Source organism: Typopeltis vanoorti, chromosome 21 (assembly GCF_054136105.1).
Source record: "Typopeltis vanoorti isolate ZY-2024b chromosome 21, IOZ_Tvanoo_1.0, whole genome shotgun sequence".
NCBI lineage: Eukaryota > Metazoa > Arthropoda > Arachnida > Uropygi > Thelyphonidae > Typopeltis > Typopeltis vanoorti.
Window position 1 is genome coordinate 61,063,874 of NC_143569.1, and position 17,665 is coordinate 61,081,538.

The following is a 17,665-nucleotide window of genomic DNA, read 5'->3' on the forward strand; positions in this document are numbered from 1 at the left end:
CAGGACAAGGGCATGGTTATATGGTTATAAATAACCATAATTATTTATTTGCTAACTCTTTGGCACATTCTTTAAAAATACATGGTGATATGTTATCCATTCTCATAGCCTTATTAACATCTAACCCAAGCAACACTTGATATACACCTCTGATTCTTTCACCTTTAATTCTCCTACTTCTTGCCTCCCTTCTACATGTTGCACAGCATCTTTTACACCACTATGATATACACTGATGAAGTGTTCATTAAATAATTCCACTATACCATTTGCTATGGTGACTCTGCTACCATAACTATCCACCAGCATCAACTTGCATAATTAGTTTTCCTCTTGCATGCCACATAGCAGAAAAATTCTCATGAATTACCTTTCACCTTACTGGCCAATCTCCTCTCATATTCTAATTTTTCTTTTATAAACATGCTTGTCACTTTTCTGGTCTGCACTTTATATTCTTCATGCATCTGTTCACTGCAAACTGTCTTGTACTTCCTCCATAACAACTTCTTTTGTTAACACTGCTTGCTTGATTTATTCTATTTATCTATATATATGCCTACTTTATTTATTTGCTTAACACTTGGCATATGCAACGCAGTTATGCATTGATTGTGTTACAAGTAATGCATAAGTACAATCTAGTGGCTACATTTATTCCAATCAACAAACTATCGTCATCGTTCCCATCTTCTAAAGATAAAGATTTCCCCTTTTGTTCTTCCTCGCATCTACTAGGTTTCTTGTGACTGTCAAATACATATTTTGTACTAACTGGACATTTAGCATATTTAAAGAAAGTGCTGAAGCCATATTTCATCATCCAAATGTAAATTGGAATGACTGCCCCTCGATATCAAAGATACGGGAGTCTTATTTTAATTATGTATAATTAAATTCTTAATTAATAATCCAGTTAATTAATAATATAATATCTCCTCAGTTATTCCTTTGCACTGTGTCATGTATAACACCACATGGCTCTCAATGTTTCAAATCAATCCATTGTTTGTGTTCTACTCTGTATTAAACTAATGTTTGCCACTGATGATGGACTGTAATTTTCAGGCTGAAATATTGAAATATATGGCCTTTAAATAAATATTATTCACTTATTTCCTTATGTTTTCATGTGAATTGAAGAAACCATATACCACAAGTGTCATAATCATCAAACCAAGGAAATGAGCTAGAGAACTCACAAAGACTGTTCCACTTGCAATCTTAAAGTGACAGACATATTAAACACATAACTGCATATTTAATATTTCAAAGGCAAAAATATCACTAACATTGAACTCTTCACACAAATTTTCTATTCACAGTTGCAGAGATTACATACTTTTTTGAAATGCTGGTGCACACTTTTTCTGGTGAGATCAAGTACATGAAACTGCAGAAATAATTAGATTTCTTAATAGATAAATTTCCATAAATTAACATAAATAATTTTTTTATATAGCTCTCACCTGCAAACAGTTATAAACCTCTAGTATACCACTATCTAGTGGGCTGAGATATTTTTTTTTTTGTATTTTTATTTATTTATTTTTACATGATCCAGAAATCCTGCTTTGGAGCTCAAACATGGAACTTTTCCAAGCCACTTCGAGTCTCCAATAAGTAGGGTGAAAGTCTTGTACCTGATGATGAAATTCATCTACACCTAAAGACAATCAATAAATTTCCATGTCCTTGGTTGGGGTGCAGATATATTAACTGCTTGGTCATCTAGGCTGCAAATATTAACTTAATATTCCATATCAATTAATTGATTTAAACAATTCTATAAATTAATAAATAAACAAGTGCTTCCTAATACAAATGGAAGAGTAATGGAACATGGGTCCTTCACAGATTGAAGAAGACGTGGGTTCAATTTTTCGTGAAGAGAGAAATCTTTATATGGATTTTTCAGTTAAAGGTGAGTTCGATGATATCATAAGGAAATAGTACGCAGTGGATCATGTAGTGATATGTAGTATAGGATGGTCTCCAATGAGATTTTGGATTCTGTAGATGTTTTTTTATGATGATGACCCTAAAGGTCACAAGGCCTAAAACATTATAGTGCCATGTGTGTGGGCAGTAGCATACTATGCTTACAACTAAAATAAACATAAACATAGTGTTTTAATTTATTTCCCTATATGTCATTTTGACTTTTTGTAGTATTTTTGGCGTGTATTGAGAGGGGCAGCAAACTCAGGGACTGCCCTAGGTGACAAAAGCTCTGGCTATGCCACTGTGTTTGGGTAAGTGATTAAGGAGAAAGAGGTAGTCTACTGATATGTTTCTGAAAGAGTTAGAGTTGGTACTCAGTGGTTGCTGTAGTTCTTACATAGATAGAAGGAAGTGAAGGAATTGCAGTGGCCAATTCATAGGAGCAGTGCCCAAACTTCTGAAAGAACTTATAGAAAAAGCATAGTACAAACAGAGTGCTTATGGGAAAGGAAGGGTGAAGGGAGGGTTTATCTATTAAGTGTATTGCCCTCTTCTGAATATCATCAAGAATTCTTAGGAAATTTTTGGGTGCATAATATAATAATAACTGCATAATAACATTACTCCAAATGTGGGAACAGTATTCCAAGATTGGTTGGATCTGAGACTTACATAAGGTGGTGTTTGGCACTGAGAGGAAGAGAAGTAATGCTTTGAAAAAAAAAGAACACCAATATTTTTAGAGGCTGCAGAGGCTATGTATGTAATATGTTTGTGCCAGGATAAATTGGATGTGACATTCAACCCAAGAAGAAAAAGCTGATCTTGAAAGGAAATTGAAACATTAAGAGGGAGTGAGGTAGGATCTTTCTTGTAGGTAATAAGGTGGGCCTGAGTTTTTATGGCAGTGAACTTTGCTGAGTTATCTTCACCCATTTGAGGATGTTGAGGAGATCAGTGTTTATGGAATTTTGCTAAAGCATGAAATAAAAGAACGAGAACTCAGTTATTACGTAGCAGTGAGAGGAAGGATAAGAAAGTTGTTTGTTGACTTCAGAATACATTGTGAAAAAAAAAAACTTGAAAATTGCATATATGGTTAACAGGAACTCCACTGGTGTGTGTGGTTGGAGTTGCTATAATAATAACTGCATGCAATGTTTAAGGCTGAGTAAGCTGGTTCTTAATAAAAATCAATTTATAATAATGACAGAGCAATTAATAGCTGTAATGGAACATGTGCACTAGACATTATTATTATTATTATTACATCAACTCTCCTGGAGTCAAAGACTCATCAAGAGAGAGAGAGAGATGCTTGATAATAATAACTCCAATGGTCTTTTAAGCCTGAGTATGCTGGTTCCTAATAAAATCAATTTTTGATAATGGAGCAACTAATAGCTTTATATTACATATTAAAGTAAGTTTCACAGCTTATACATATAACAAAAATTATATAGAATTTATTAAAAAAACTCCAATATATTTCATCCAATGTTATGTGGACATCGTCAGGGGGACAGACCATTAACTACAATTGTTCCTTTAAACTCTAAGAATGTAATATCATATACTTCAGCTGGAACTGAGATACAAGCTAATATACACATGAATTGTGACTCATTATTTTCATTCATCTTTTGAATGCAGTTAACAGTATCTCCCTGACAATGTCCATGTAACATTGGATGAAATATACTGGAGGTTTTGAATATATTCTATATAATTTTTGTTATATGTGTAAGCCATGAAACTTTTTACAGGTGAAAAAAACATGTTTCCAGAAGGGGAGAGAACCCTGCTATATTTATACCAACTCATTTTCAATTAACAAGGTCTTAGAAGTATTCCTCAAGTGATGGCATTTTAGGATCTACCTGACCAAAGGCTATCATTAATAATGACTTTGCTATGGAGGCATTATTAATAATAATAATAACATAAGTCATATATTAATACCTTTGAATTAGAATAATCAGAATAATTATTTGAATAATTTTCATTATACTTACTAAATCTTCTGCTTTTTCCCTTAAAAATAAGGATGTTTCATGGTACAAAGAGCGTACATTTAGCACTAGGTCAGTTAACTGTTGTCTAGTATTTGGCTGGAAATTATAATGATACCATTGTTAATAATATTATTAGGACATATTATTATTATTCATTTAGAAAAAAAATCTGTAATATGGGTTACCATTTTAAAATTGTTATGTAACAATAAATGAAATTTTAACAAAACAAATCAATTTAGTACAAAGTACAGTCGAATTACAACATATGCAACTTACAACCACTTGCTCTTAAAACAGCCATTCCATTGTAAAAAATAATAATAAATAAATAAATAAATAAACAAACACATAAATAAAAAACCATGAACATATTCACACTATATTTAGTACCACAATAAACTTATACTGTACATTTTTGGCTTAGAGCTGTGCAGTATGTCAGTAGGGAAGAATGTTGCTAGAGTCAGGGCAGTATGATGTTCATTAAATGAAGAAGGGAAATGGTTTTCAAAAGAGGGTCATTTTCATTCTAGCTAAGTTACCAATATATACTGATGCTGCTTATTATTAGTTAGTTAAAACTAATAATATTTTATCCGGATATTTTATACCAAATATAAAATTTCCTTAATTACTGGTTTCTAATATGTCCTGAAACAGAGCCCCATCTACATAATTTTGAAACCAAAAATATCTACATGGTGTGCATATGTGTGTATGTAAGGAGAGATTTGGCACATGACATGAATTGGGAATGCTACAAATCATGTCATGCTCACTCTGAGGTCAAGTACAGCATGAGATAATTTGTCATTGCTCATGGCAAACATATTAATCTTATATTGTTTTTGACTTCAGAAGCTTGAACATAAAGTCTAATGAGGTCTTGCCAAATACACTCTTTGACTGCTCTATCTATTGTATGATATCTTTTCATTTGTGATTTTTTCAGTTGTGCAGAAAATAAAATTAGGAAAGAAAGTGAAAAAAAAACACACAGATTATATATATATATACGAGGGTGTGCTGAAAAGTTCTCGTAATTCTCGAATTTCTTCAAAACCTCTTATATGTTTTCTTATATATCCTAAAAGAACAAATTATTACAAATTGATGAAACATGGGGATTAAAGAGTTTTAAGTTATGTTCTTCTTTGAGGTATCAGATGCATTAATATAATTTTTGTTCTTTTCAGCCCCCCCCCCCATATATCAGGGGCAAATATTCCGGGCATGCTAGGTGTGCGGTGTTCATCCACGAAATATGAGTATCACCCATATTATATTTTTGCATTTATTCCCATTAAAGACTCCTCTGCTTCGTGTGATTCCTAAAATTGAACACAATATACTGTACTAATGCTTCATTGTCCTCTTCACAAGGGTAATAAAACATTAGTGCTTAATGAAGAAGGGACTTTTTGGCATGTAAACATTGCGTCATATTCGCATTAATAGCCCAGGTGTGCTTTCGAAATGCATACACCTTTGCACCCTTCAAAAATATGTAAAGAGGGTGCAACGGGTCAAATTCTTAGCGTTTTATTATTTTTAAACCACTGAGAAGGTGAGACGGGGCAAGCTAAAATTTTAGCTCACCCAGCACCTAGCATCTGTGATTGGTTATTGTGTCAGCCAATCCAATTGAATGTTGTCACTTGTCATAAGTTGTGCGAATTACTATATCCGATGGCTTTATTACAAACAGCTGTTACACATTTTCTGGAACTGAAAATTTGAAAGTGGATGTTAGGAGAAAAAAACTAAATGTTTCTCTTGTTATGCAGTATAGCATCTGTTGAGGTTGCAAAGTTTTTTTAATGGTATAGAGACATTTTTATTCTAGTCTTCGGAAACAACAGACAGTAAAAAAATATCAATTCCCGAATAAAAATGATTCTGTGTATTATAAGATGTTGCTGATCTACAACAAAATACCAGCATATGCGAGATTCATAAGACAGAAGAACCACTGATACTAAAAAAAAACAAAAAAACTGATGAATGTAGGATTCTTGAATGTGTGGATAATTCCGATAATGATCAGATGTTATGTATACTGAGTCTCAGTAAACAAAAGAAATTTCTTGGAAAACGGAGTGAAATATACACAAACCAGAGAAATACACATAACATGGGCAACCAATTTTAGGAGATAATTTGCTGCTCCATCAAACAATATTTATTCCTGCCATTCTCTGCCTCCTCATAAGTTTTTTTTTAATTATGCCATCATAAATTCACTTATTCACGTCTAGACTTTATAGGATCGTGCTATTTGCTCTACCCAGCAACTTATAAGACAAACACATATCACAAATGTTAATTATTAATAATTCGTTTACCATTAATGAAAGTATTTTTACTCACTTATTCTTTCTTTTCATTTCCTATTCTAACATGTCTTATAAATGATGGTTCACATATTTTCATCTTTGAGTATTTCAAATATACCAACCAACTATAGCATTCTCCTTCATTGTTGTTTTCTAATAAATCTTAAAACAAACAGATTGTTCCTCCACTCTACACAGAAGTATCCAAAGTTATCCTGCAATTAATTGCATTGGACCAATTAAGATGAGCGATTATGCACTATGCACTCTTAAAACTTTCATACATTGATAAAAATGAAATCATACAGTCATGGGCATCTGCAGAGGGAGGGGGTAAACAGGGGAAACTCCCCCCTCCTGGACGAATAAAAAAATTCCACAAATTATAATCATAAAAGTGATTGAGATATGTAACCTTATGTCTTATAACCTTATATGTAAGCTTTGTCTGTCTTAAAATTTTATTATAAGTTGGCCTGTTTTGGCCCATTGTGGGGTAGCCATAGAATACGTGTTTTATTGCAGCAATAAAACACATGTTCCTGTTTTTGGTTCATCTTTTTCTGATTCGTGAACAGTGAGACCAGTTCATTTGTCCTCTGTGTCTAGTGAGTCACTGAGTGAAGTGTAAATTGTAAATTTATAGTGAAATAAATTTAAACAGAAAAATACATTTTTAAAGGTAGGTGTATGTAATTTAATATTATTTTACTTGTTACTTTTATGATTTTTTTGCTTATAAACTGAAATAATTTAATTTAGGATTTTGGGATTAATTAATTAACGCATATTATCGTGCATAATGCAAAAAATTTATGGTAAAAAATACTACTTAAAGTTAGGGGTTCACATTATATGCGGATCCTAAAAAAATATAACATCTTATTAGACTTGCACACACAATATATACTACCTAATGCCTATGCAACCAAATCTACTTGACCCACTTACATTCGGCGACTGAGCGTGCATCATATCTGCACATGCGCTCTCCGTCACCGAATGATAGAGCACAGTTAGGTATGTCGGTTTAACCACAGTTCATTTTAAATATTATTCGTTAAACAAACCTAGACTGAAAATGAGCCAACAGAAACGTAAACGTTCATCTTTTGAAGCAGGATTTAAATTGCGTGTCGTGCAGTTTGCAGAAGAACATAATAACAATGTTGCTATGAGAAAATTTGGTGTAGCAGAGAGTAATATTAAACTTTGGCGTAAGCAAAAAGACAGTCTTGAAAAAATCCCCAAAACGAAACGTGCCCGTCGTGGAGATGCATCTTTAGCATAGTAGCATCTTTCCAGAACTCGAAGAAGAGCTTGCGCAGAAGTTACCAAAGCAGCTTGAAGAAAAAGTGCAGTCCTTCCATAAATTTATCATAAAATTACGGAGGTGTCATGGATATGAACTTTCCCAAATTGGCAATATGGATGAGACGCCCATGTACTTTGATATGCCTGGGAATCGAACAGTAAACTCAGTTGGTGAAAAGGGTGTCTTCATAAAAACAATAGGACATGAAAAAACGCATTTTACCATTGTTCTAGCATGAATAGCAGACGGAACCAAATTAAAGCCAACAGTGATATTTAAAAGGAAGAAAATTCCGAAGCATATGAAATTTCCACCAGATGTAATTGTTCGCGCCAATCAGAAAGGTTGGATGGATGAAGAAGGTGTACAATTGTGGCTGGATCAAGTATGAAACATACGTCCAGGTAGCTTGTTACGTCAACAAAGCATGCTAGTCTGGGATATGTTCCGGGCACATTTAACAGAGGCAAGCAAAGAGAAAGCACGTGAGCTACGTACAGACCTAGCAGTCATACCGGGCTTTTGCAGCCGCTTGATGTCAGCTTGAATAAGCCATTTAAAGATCACTTACCGGTACGTGAAAAATGGAGAGAATGGATGTCATCTGGTTTAGTGAAGATGACAAAGGGTGGGAATTTTCAGAAGCCTGAGATCACCCTAGTCACCAGCTGGGTTAAAGAAGCATGGGATTTGATACCATCTGAAATGATTCAACGCTCATTTCTTAAATGTGGAATAAGTAATTCAATGGATGGATCCGAAGGTCACGTCATATATGAAAGCGAGGATGATGCACAACAAATTAGAGAGCATGAAGACGATGACGACAACTGCTACACTGATGACGCAATCCCTACAGATAAATTTATAAATAAAATGTTTGACGACTCAAAAGATGAAGAAAAATTTAAAGGATTTTGACATTGTGTTTTAAAATCAATATTTCTTTCGTTAATTCGTATTGTATTATTTATAATATTATGGAACAAGATTAACAGATCGCATTATACGTGGACATGGCATTTTAAGGCTAGTTTTCAAACAAAATTTCTAGTTCGCATTATACGTGATAATATACGGTCGTTGATTTTTAATAAAATATGCTGGTCAATTTTTTTATATATGAAATTATGCTAAAACTGTATTAAATCTGAATACTTTTTTTTTTCCCAAGAATTAAAGATCATTAAAATCAATGTAAAATGAAAAGAATGTACCATATTTATAGTTTACATAGCATCCCAAACTCCGATAAATAATTACATCAAAAAATACTAAAAGATGTTTATTGATGTAATTATTTAATTACATCAATAATTATAAAAATTTATTGATGTAATTATTTGTCTCCAAATTTTGTCTCCCCTCTGGAAAATTTTTTGCAGATGCATGCCCATATGGTCAAATTGACGTGAAATTTGTAGCCCGTGTTATATAACCACATGACAGCACACCCAACCGAAATGGGCATGCGATGCCACTGATATATATATATATATATATATATATATATGCTTGAATCCAGTTAATGTTGAGACCTATAATAGTAATACTAGTGACAGTTTTTCATGTGGCAGTGAGTTTGAAGCCACCTGGTGTAAGGTGGAATCTAACAAGATCAAATACATAGTAGAGTGTTGTCTGTAATTGGTGGATTGGTTGCTAGTGATGAAGAAATGTATCACCAATTAAAGATGATGGGTGTGAAAAGCGTAATCATAATGGGGGACATTAATTATCCAAACATTGATTGGGTAGTATGAAATCTCACAAGAAACTGAATTTATTGAGCTGTTGCGAGACAACATTCTCAAACAGCATATGACAGAAGGAACTCGAGCTGAAAGAGTGAGATTTGATTACAGTGTCAGAGGGTGTTTCAGTTAAAGACATAACTATTCTGCCTCTGTTTGGCGACAGTGATCATGCAGTACTCATTTCAATGCCATCAAAAATACAGTCCTGTCTTAGTTCTCAAAAGAAAAATCTACCTTACCTGACAATAAGTATTGTCAAAAGTAAGGGAGATTTTTCTTTAAGAGAAGACTAGAGATCTGAAAAATCAGATCTCTATTCCAATCATACTCACTGGAAGAGGAATGCTTGATTTTCTGAGAAATTGGAAAAAAAAAATCTTTTCTCTTGTAAATCTGGCTAACTTAATCCTTCTTGAAGAAGATAAATTTATGTCTACTTTCCAATAAAAATTCCTTTCATCAGATAGAAGACTGGATTTGAATGTACATCCTGTTCCTAGGCAAGTGACATATGGCAAAACCATCCTTCAACAAATATTGTATGTAACTTTCCTATTTAAATACTTGAGATTTTGTAATTAATGTACTTACCCCTTCCATCAAGCGACCTCCAGGAAACAGTCTGTCCATATAGCAGGCAGTTTGGGATGCAATAGGAAAGAGTTCTTGCTCGACTAAAATATGAGAGATAGAAGCCACTTTTACACTAAAAGGAGAGAAAATATATAATTAACACATCAGTAAATTACTGTATAGAATGTTTTCTATTGATAACCAAAGCATTGGTTATTAACAGAGAACAAGCAAAAAAAAAAAAAAAGTAATTAGTTAAATAAGAATAATATATCAGTAGAGATAAAAAGAAAAAAAAAAGTTATTTTTTTTTATATATACAGGGAGTCCAAAAAAATGTATACACAGTTTATCAGCTCATAACTCTGTAATATCTTCTTTTTCATTTGAAAATTGAAATTCTGTCATTATCCATTTCTAAATGGATAATGACAGAATAATGTTTGAACAGTGGTAATTTGTACTGAAGTGGTACTGGAAATGCAAAAATGTAAATGAAATCTGGGGACAATAGAGAAATGAATTTCAATCAGATCCTCCAATGTAAATTACAATTTTGCATATACATGATAAATTTGAAACTGATGGTACTATGCCACAAAACTGACACTTAAACAGCTATGGCAAATATAATTGTTGTGCAATTACAAGAGATACATTAACAGATGTTTGAAGATCAATTTCTCACTGGGAAATGTAAACAATGCTTTGATCAAAATGGAGAACATTTTGAACACTTCAGATAATGCATCATTTAAACATGAAACATGTAATGCTTTTATATGTAATATTTATTGTAACACATACTCTTAATTATAAAATTATTAAATTTAAGAAAATAAACAACAGTTATTAACAACCAAAATGTTTTTATAGTTAACAACTTATTAGGAGAGGGAGAAGATTTATATTTTAATTTCCTAAGAATTAAGTATTACAGAAGGCAGCCAACACTAAGAAAATGGTAAAGATGGATCTTGTTGGAGATCTAACCATCAGAATAGGAAATTATTATCATACACATAGAAATGTTTTTGGGAAAATTTGGAGAAAAGAGGATACCTAATAATAACAGTAAGCACCTGCTAGATTTCTGTTCAGACATGAAATGGTTGTTACTAACAGGATGTTCCAACATAAAGATGTGCACAAATTCACATGGAGAGAAGATGCAAGAAAAAAGAAAAGTATCATTAACCATGTTATTGTTGACCGTGATATCTTCATGATGGTTCAGAACACAAGAGTATGCATAGGATTTATTATTATTAACATCTGACCTCCCTGGAGTCAGAAACTCATCATGGGAGGTACATACTATTGCACACAAGGCTTATCCAACCGTGCCTTAAATTGATTCAATGTCTCCACATTCACACTCAGGCAATGCACTCCACTCTCCAGGTAAAGAACCTTCTCCTGACACCTACTTATCGTTTCCAGGGATGGCCTCTTTTTTTATCCCCCTTCTCCCATTCTATGAAAAATCCATGTCAACCTGATAACAACCACCCCTGGCTAGCTTATATGTCTCAATCATATCCCCCCCCCCATGCTCCTCTTATTCAATGAGGCCTTGCAATTTACATTCTCTCAATCTGTCCTCATACTCCACATTCCAATGACTACCTTTGCAAATCTTCTCTGGACCAATTCTTATCACCATGAAAACATGGTGACCAAATCTGTGCACAATAATCCCCATCAGGCTTGATCAAGGCTTTATACCATGGCATCATAACCTCTATTTCTGCATGTCAGGGTCCTCTGCATCATTGCCATTATCTGATGTGATGTCTTCACAACGTGTGCAATGTAACCCCTTAATTCCAGGTCCCTGTCCACTACCACTCCCAGATCGCTCATCTCCTTTAAAGTTTCCCCACCAAATGTATACTTTGCATCCCATCATTGCTTACCAAATTTCAAAACCTTACACTTTGCAACATTGAACTGACAGTTCCACTTACTGCAAATTCATGCAATCTATTCAAGTCATCCTGTAAGGCATAACATCTGCTTGACTCTGCATTGCTCTCCCCAATTTTGCATCATTTGCAAACAGATGTATATCACCAGTTAAACCCATCCCAATATCATTAATATACAAACTGAACAACAAGGACCCCAAAACTGACCCTTGCAACACACCACTTCATCCCCATATACAATTTTGTTACCTATTTGACAGCCAATCACTGATCCAACTCAAAAGAGTCTGTTATCCAATCCCATCTCTTTCAATTTATTCAACAGCTTGTCATGTCGTAGTCTATCAAAAACTTCTGCAAAATCTAAGAATGCCGCTGTATATGCATCTCCCTTGTTCAAGAATTTGTCACCTTGTTATAGTACATAAGTTAGTAAAACATGATCTCCCTTTAACAAACTCATGCTGATAACCATAGAAAATAATGCTGTTATCAACCCATTTCTGTATCCTACTTCTAACCAATCTCTCTAGTACCTTCACCACAACTCCAGATATACAAATTGGCCTATAATTTGAAGCAACAGCTTTATCGCCACCTTTATGCAGTGGAACAATTTTACCTTCCTTTCATTCCCTTGGAACCTGTACTATTGCAAAACTCTTATTAAACAGGCATGCCAATGTTACTGCCAATTCCCTGGAACACTCCCTTAAGATGTGTGGTGATATGTCATCAAATCCTATTGCCTTATTGACATCAAGGTTATATATTTACTCAAATATCTCTTGCTCATTCACAATTAAGCCATCTCTCCTCTACACTTAAGAAGTTCTTCATGATTCCACTCTGATGAGGATGAAACACCCTTATAAACTGATCACTGAATACCTCACCAATGTCTTCTGCAGCAGTTACTATTCTACCATTTTCATCCATTAACATCACTTATCATCATCATTCTTCCTTCTACTTGTCACATATCTAAAAAACTCCCTAGGGTTTTACTTTGCCTGATTTGCCAATTTCTGCTCATAATGCACTTTTATTGTCCTTACTAACCGAGTCACTCCCTTGGCTTGTTCTTTATACTTTTCATGTAACTGATTATTACCATCATTCATCTCGTATTGCCTCCAGAGTGCTTTCTTCTTCCATATTTCATGATTAATCCCCTCATTCATCCATTTTACACCCACCTTATTCAGCCTTTTAATTTTCAGAATACATTCACACATTGATGCTGTTACGTATTTCTTTGTCAGTTCTCCAGCACCATTTATTTCCTTACAGCTCAACTCATCATTCCATGCTATAGCTACAAGCTGTCTCCTAAGCTTGTCATAATCACCAGGCTTGTACTTCCACATATATCCTTTCCTCACAAAAATCTGCACATGGTTAGACAACCCAGGGAATGATCACTTCATTATCATCTCACCAACTGCAGGAAAGTGCAAAACCCCACTTACAATTACATCCGCTTGTGAAATGATCAGATATAAAACTCTCGATCCTCAACTGCCCTCCTTTATATGCTGCCTGAGATAGCTCTCTCAAGAAATTAATTTTCCATATTCCCAAATGCTATCTCTTAATTTGAATATATACTGCCATAATTAAAATCACCCATAATAACTACCCTTCCTTTGTTCACTAACCCAAGTTGTTATACATTTCTTCATCACCACCTTCCACATTCTCCAACCTATAGCAATATCCAACTAAATATGTCTTCTTGTTAACCTCCACCTCACTGCCTCATAACCGTTGCCACTATTTCCCTCTTTTTTGTCTACCTTATGTGGACATAATTCCCCTGCTATCAGCAGCAGCACTCTCCCCTCCCTTCTTGTCATTTCTCTCCTCACGAAAAACACTGTATCTTTCCATTTCTATTCCCAGTAAGATATCATCTTCATTCAACCATGTTTCACTTATTTCAATGATTTTGGGGCAAATAAACTCAATTAGTGAAACCATTTCCTGTCCCTCATTTCTGATACCTCTGACATTTGTATATAAACACAGCAGTTCACTTTTAGGTCCATAACCAATCCTACCCAAGCCACTTGTTTTCCCCACCACACCTGCCCTTATCACCACTTACCACATATATATCCACTCAATCTCAACTTACCCACTCACATCCCAATCTATTCCATTTCTATGCTAATCACATCCCCATAGATACATTCACATATTGATACAACCATATTTGTTTAGGCTGGATAGTTGGTAAGAGATGCAGCAGATTCAAGGAAAAGCTTCTCAAATTTAAATTTGCTTTGGTGGAGTAAGGTGGCCTTTTTTCTCCCCAATGGATTCTGTGTTGGTGATCCAGGGCATGGTCTCCTAATCTTGAGCGGCCGTAGTGGGAAGCGGATGTAATCCTGGTGCTCTGATATATAGATGTTAGCTGTCCTACTTGTTTGGCCATAGTAGTTCTTGTCTACAAGTTGCCAACAAGTTCTTGCCTTTATTTTGGATGAAGTCCTATACTTCCAATTCAGTTCACTCAGAGAAAAACATGGAATCCATAATATTTAATATGGATTTAATATTTTCTGGATATTCCATAGTATTACCTATGGAATGTTAGGAAACACCTAAATAAGCATATGTTCATTCTCTCTCTCTATAGTGATTTTTTTTAAGCATTGCATTGTGTTATGCTTAAAAAAAACACCTAGGCAAAGACAAATTTGAATAATTTTAACTACCCATTCATTGTGCTTTAAGGAAAAGGTAAGTAAAATTATTTTTCTCTGAATCTTAGTATCTCTTTCCTAATCCTGTGGCCTCCTCTCTCTTGAGAGGATTGCAGTGATTACTAGGGAGATAACTGTGAAGTAAGATGGTTTCCCATTACCTTCCTTGCCAGAAGTATTTATGACTGTAGCAGTTGTTCATGGGGGCCGGTTTGCCTGATCTGGAGGACGAACCCCCCTCCCCTCCTCCATACGGAACCGGCTAACTCACTTTTAGTCAAAAGAGACCAGATAAAGGTTCCTTACACCTTGGATGGGAATCGAACCCAGGTCTTTTCGACCAAAGGGCAACCCAGGGAATGATCACTTCATGATCATTCTCACCAACTGCAAGAAAGTGCAAAACCCCAGCAAAAGTCTCCAGGTAGTAAAGAAATTAGTTATTTATTCTTGTCCACTGTTTTGTGTGATGAGAGAGGTTAGAGCATTGGACAATAGTTTGATATGGTATCAATATATCTGAAGTACAAGGGTGGTCTGAAAAGTTCTCAGCCTCGACCATAGATGGCAACACTATCAGCAAGATTTTTTTTCCCCTAAGCTGAGCTATGGAGGCTCATAGACTAATTACATAAACTAATTTTCAGGCTCCTCAGTAAAGTTTTTCTTTTCTGTGTGGATATAATTTTTAATAATCTATTTGGTATATAAGAAAAGTGGGTAAAATGCCTGCAAAAAGATTCACGGTTATACATAAAAAGTTCATATTTATTATTAGATACCAAGGGTAAAGGAGGTCTATGATGTGTTAACCTTGAACTAATGAAAGTCTTAATAAAGACCGAAACTGGCTCAATAGTGACTCTTCCAGTAGTCAGACTCAATTATCTCTTTTTAACAGAGAAAGAGAACATTGCAACATACACATCACTAAAAGAAAATGAGTTGTGCATTATGGGATACTAGAGCATCCTGATATGAAGTCATCTACTTCCATATACAAGTAGCATAGTCATGAAGATGCATTATGCACAAATTTTGTATGCTCACATTTGGGTAAAGGATTAAAACAAGAATATAATTTCCTGTTTCAGAATTTAATTCATATTAGTAATGATCATTAATTAGGTTGGTCTCCAGGTAGTGAAGAAATTAGTTATTTATTCGTGTCCACTGTTTTGTGTGATGAGAGAGGTTGGAGCATTGGACAATAGTTTGATATGGTATCAATATATCTGAAGTACAAGGGTGGTCTGAAAAGTTCTCAGCCTCGACCATAGATGGCAACACTATTGGCAAGATTTTTTTTTCCTAAGTTGGTACATCTGTCATAAGCATCCATGTGAAATTGCAAGTCATTCTATCAAGTAGTTTGTTTTGTACAGCTGTCTGAAGCAAAAGTGTTGTCTTTATCCCTTGAAATGGATAAAATTGAGTATCGTGTGGTTATAAAATTCTTTGCAAAAGAATGTTTTACGCCAAAAGAAATTCATTGGAAGTTCATAAAAGGTTATGGGCACTCTTCTCCTTCGTTTTCGACAATTAAGAAATGGGCTGCCAAATTTAAATGTGGCCGTACTAGCCTTGAAGATGATCCACATGAAGGAAGTCCCCATAATGCAAAGCACATTGCATTATAGGATACTAAGGAAGGTGATGAGAACTTAGTCCACCTTTGCACGAGTTACCTGAGTCCTGAAGATACTTAAGGTGCAAACTTTGTTTGCTTATACTTGGATAAAGGATCAAACTAAAATATAATCAGTTTACATTTCTAATGTATGAACGTGTACTACACCGAATGCTAAATATCTTATTTTGCAATACAATGAATACATTATATGCACAGACTGCAGTGTTTTAGATAATGGGAGCATACAAATTGTGACCTACCCAACTTAAAATCTATCCAAATGACCAAGCAGCATTGAGAAGCACTTGTAAAAAAAATTCAAGAAAAATCTCATATATAATAATGCTATTTAAAAATCTGCTAAATGATACAAACAGAAGTTAAATGAAACCAAGTATACTTAATGTACGATATTTCTAATATAGCTAATATTAAAAGTTAGAATATTTAAAAATACTTTTTTTTTTCTCATTCACAGAATTCAAAATTATACTGCTGATCCTTTCTCACTCTAATTCCAGCTATAAAAAAAATACTAGATCACAAATAAAATTATTCTGATTTAAACAATTGGCCTTGAAGTGAAAATGCCTGTGCACTCTGCTTTTGATATGCCATATCTAGTCAATTAGATAGATAATGATTGCTGAATCCTACCAACACATTATGTGCATATACTGATTAGGAATATTTTCAAGTGAATGTCCCTTTTATATTAATCTGACTGACATTTTCTGAATTACTTACCACCTCACTAAAGAAGCTGCCAATTCCACAAAATTTGTAACAGTCTGTGACTCTTCATCTGAAAGAGGAAGCATCTGAAGTGATTTGCTTGGAGCCATACTTCTCTGCTTTTCTTGCCATGTTTTTAATGTAGATTCCAGTTGCTATAATAAAATATTTTTGTTATAATGACTATACTTAATCTATTCTCTCTCTCTCTCTCTCTCTGTGTGTGTGTGTGTGTGTATACACATACACACACAAACTAAACTGTGTGCATACACACACACACATGCTTAATGAATCTATTTACTGATACTAAGCATCTATTTGGTATTTTTGAGAACAAAGTATTACACATTGTTGATATACTGTACGTCAAAATAAATTAGACATTAATTTATTGCAAACAATAACTTCCATTTTCAACAGATATGCAGATATATACTGTATATGCACGTGCGCGCGCACACACACACACCTTGGAAAGAAGCCAATGGACACCATAGTGTCCAACGGCATATTACAGCCATGATGCCATCTTAATAAGCCGTAGGACCTCCTTTCACTGCAATGACTGCAGCAATCCTATGGGACATACTTTCTACAAGTCTATGATAGCAAGCAATGGAATTTTGTATACCATTCTACCTGTAGGCATGTAATGAGGTACTGGACTGTTGTGGAGTGGATGTCTCTTGATCTCACTTGATGCCCCAGT

General features: G+C 34.4%; 1 protein-coding gene across 1 annotated transcript in view; it reads right to left on the reverse strand.

Moving 5' to 3' along the window:
* LOC150094898 (diacylglycerol kinase delta) overlaps positions 1-17,665 on the reverse strand; it is a 566,581-nt gene that overhangs the window by 58,183 nt on the left and 490,733 nt on the right. Inside the window, exons 24-26 of the mRNA XM_090411584.1 lie at positions 16,966-17,108; positions 9,962-10,076; positions 3,960-4,055 (exon numbers count right to left, since the gene is read on the reverse strand). Coding sequence (XP_090267710.1) covers positions 3,960-4,055; positions 9,962-10,076; positions 16,966-17,108 — 354 coding nt within the window. The remainder of the gene's footprint in view (positions 1-3,959; positions 4,056-9,961; positions 10,077-16,965; positions 17,109-17,665) is intronic.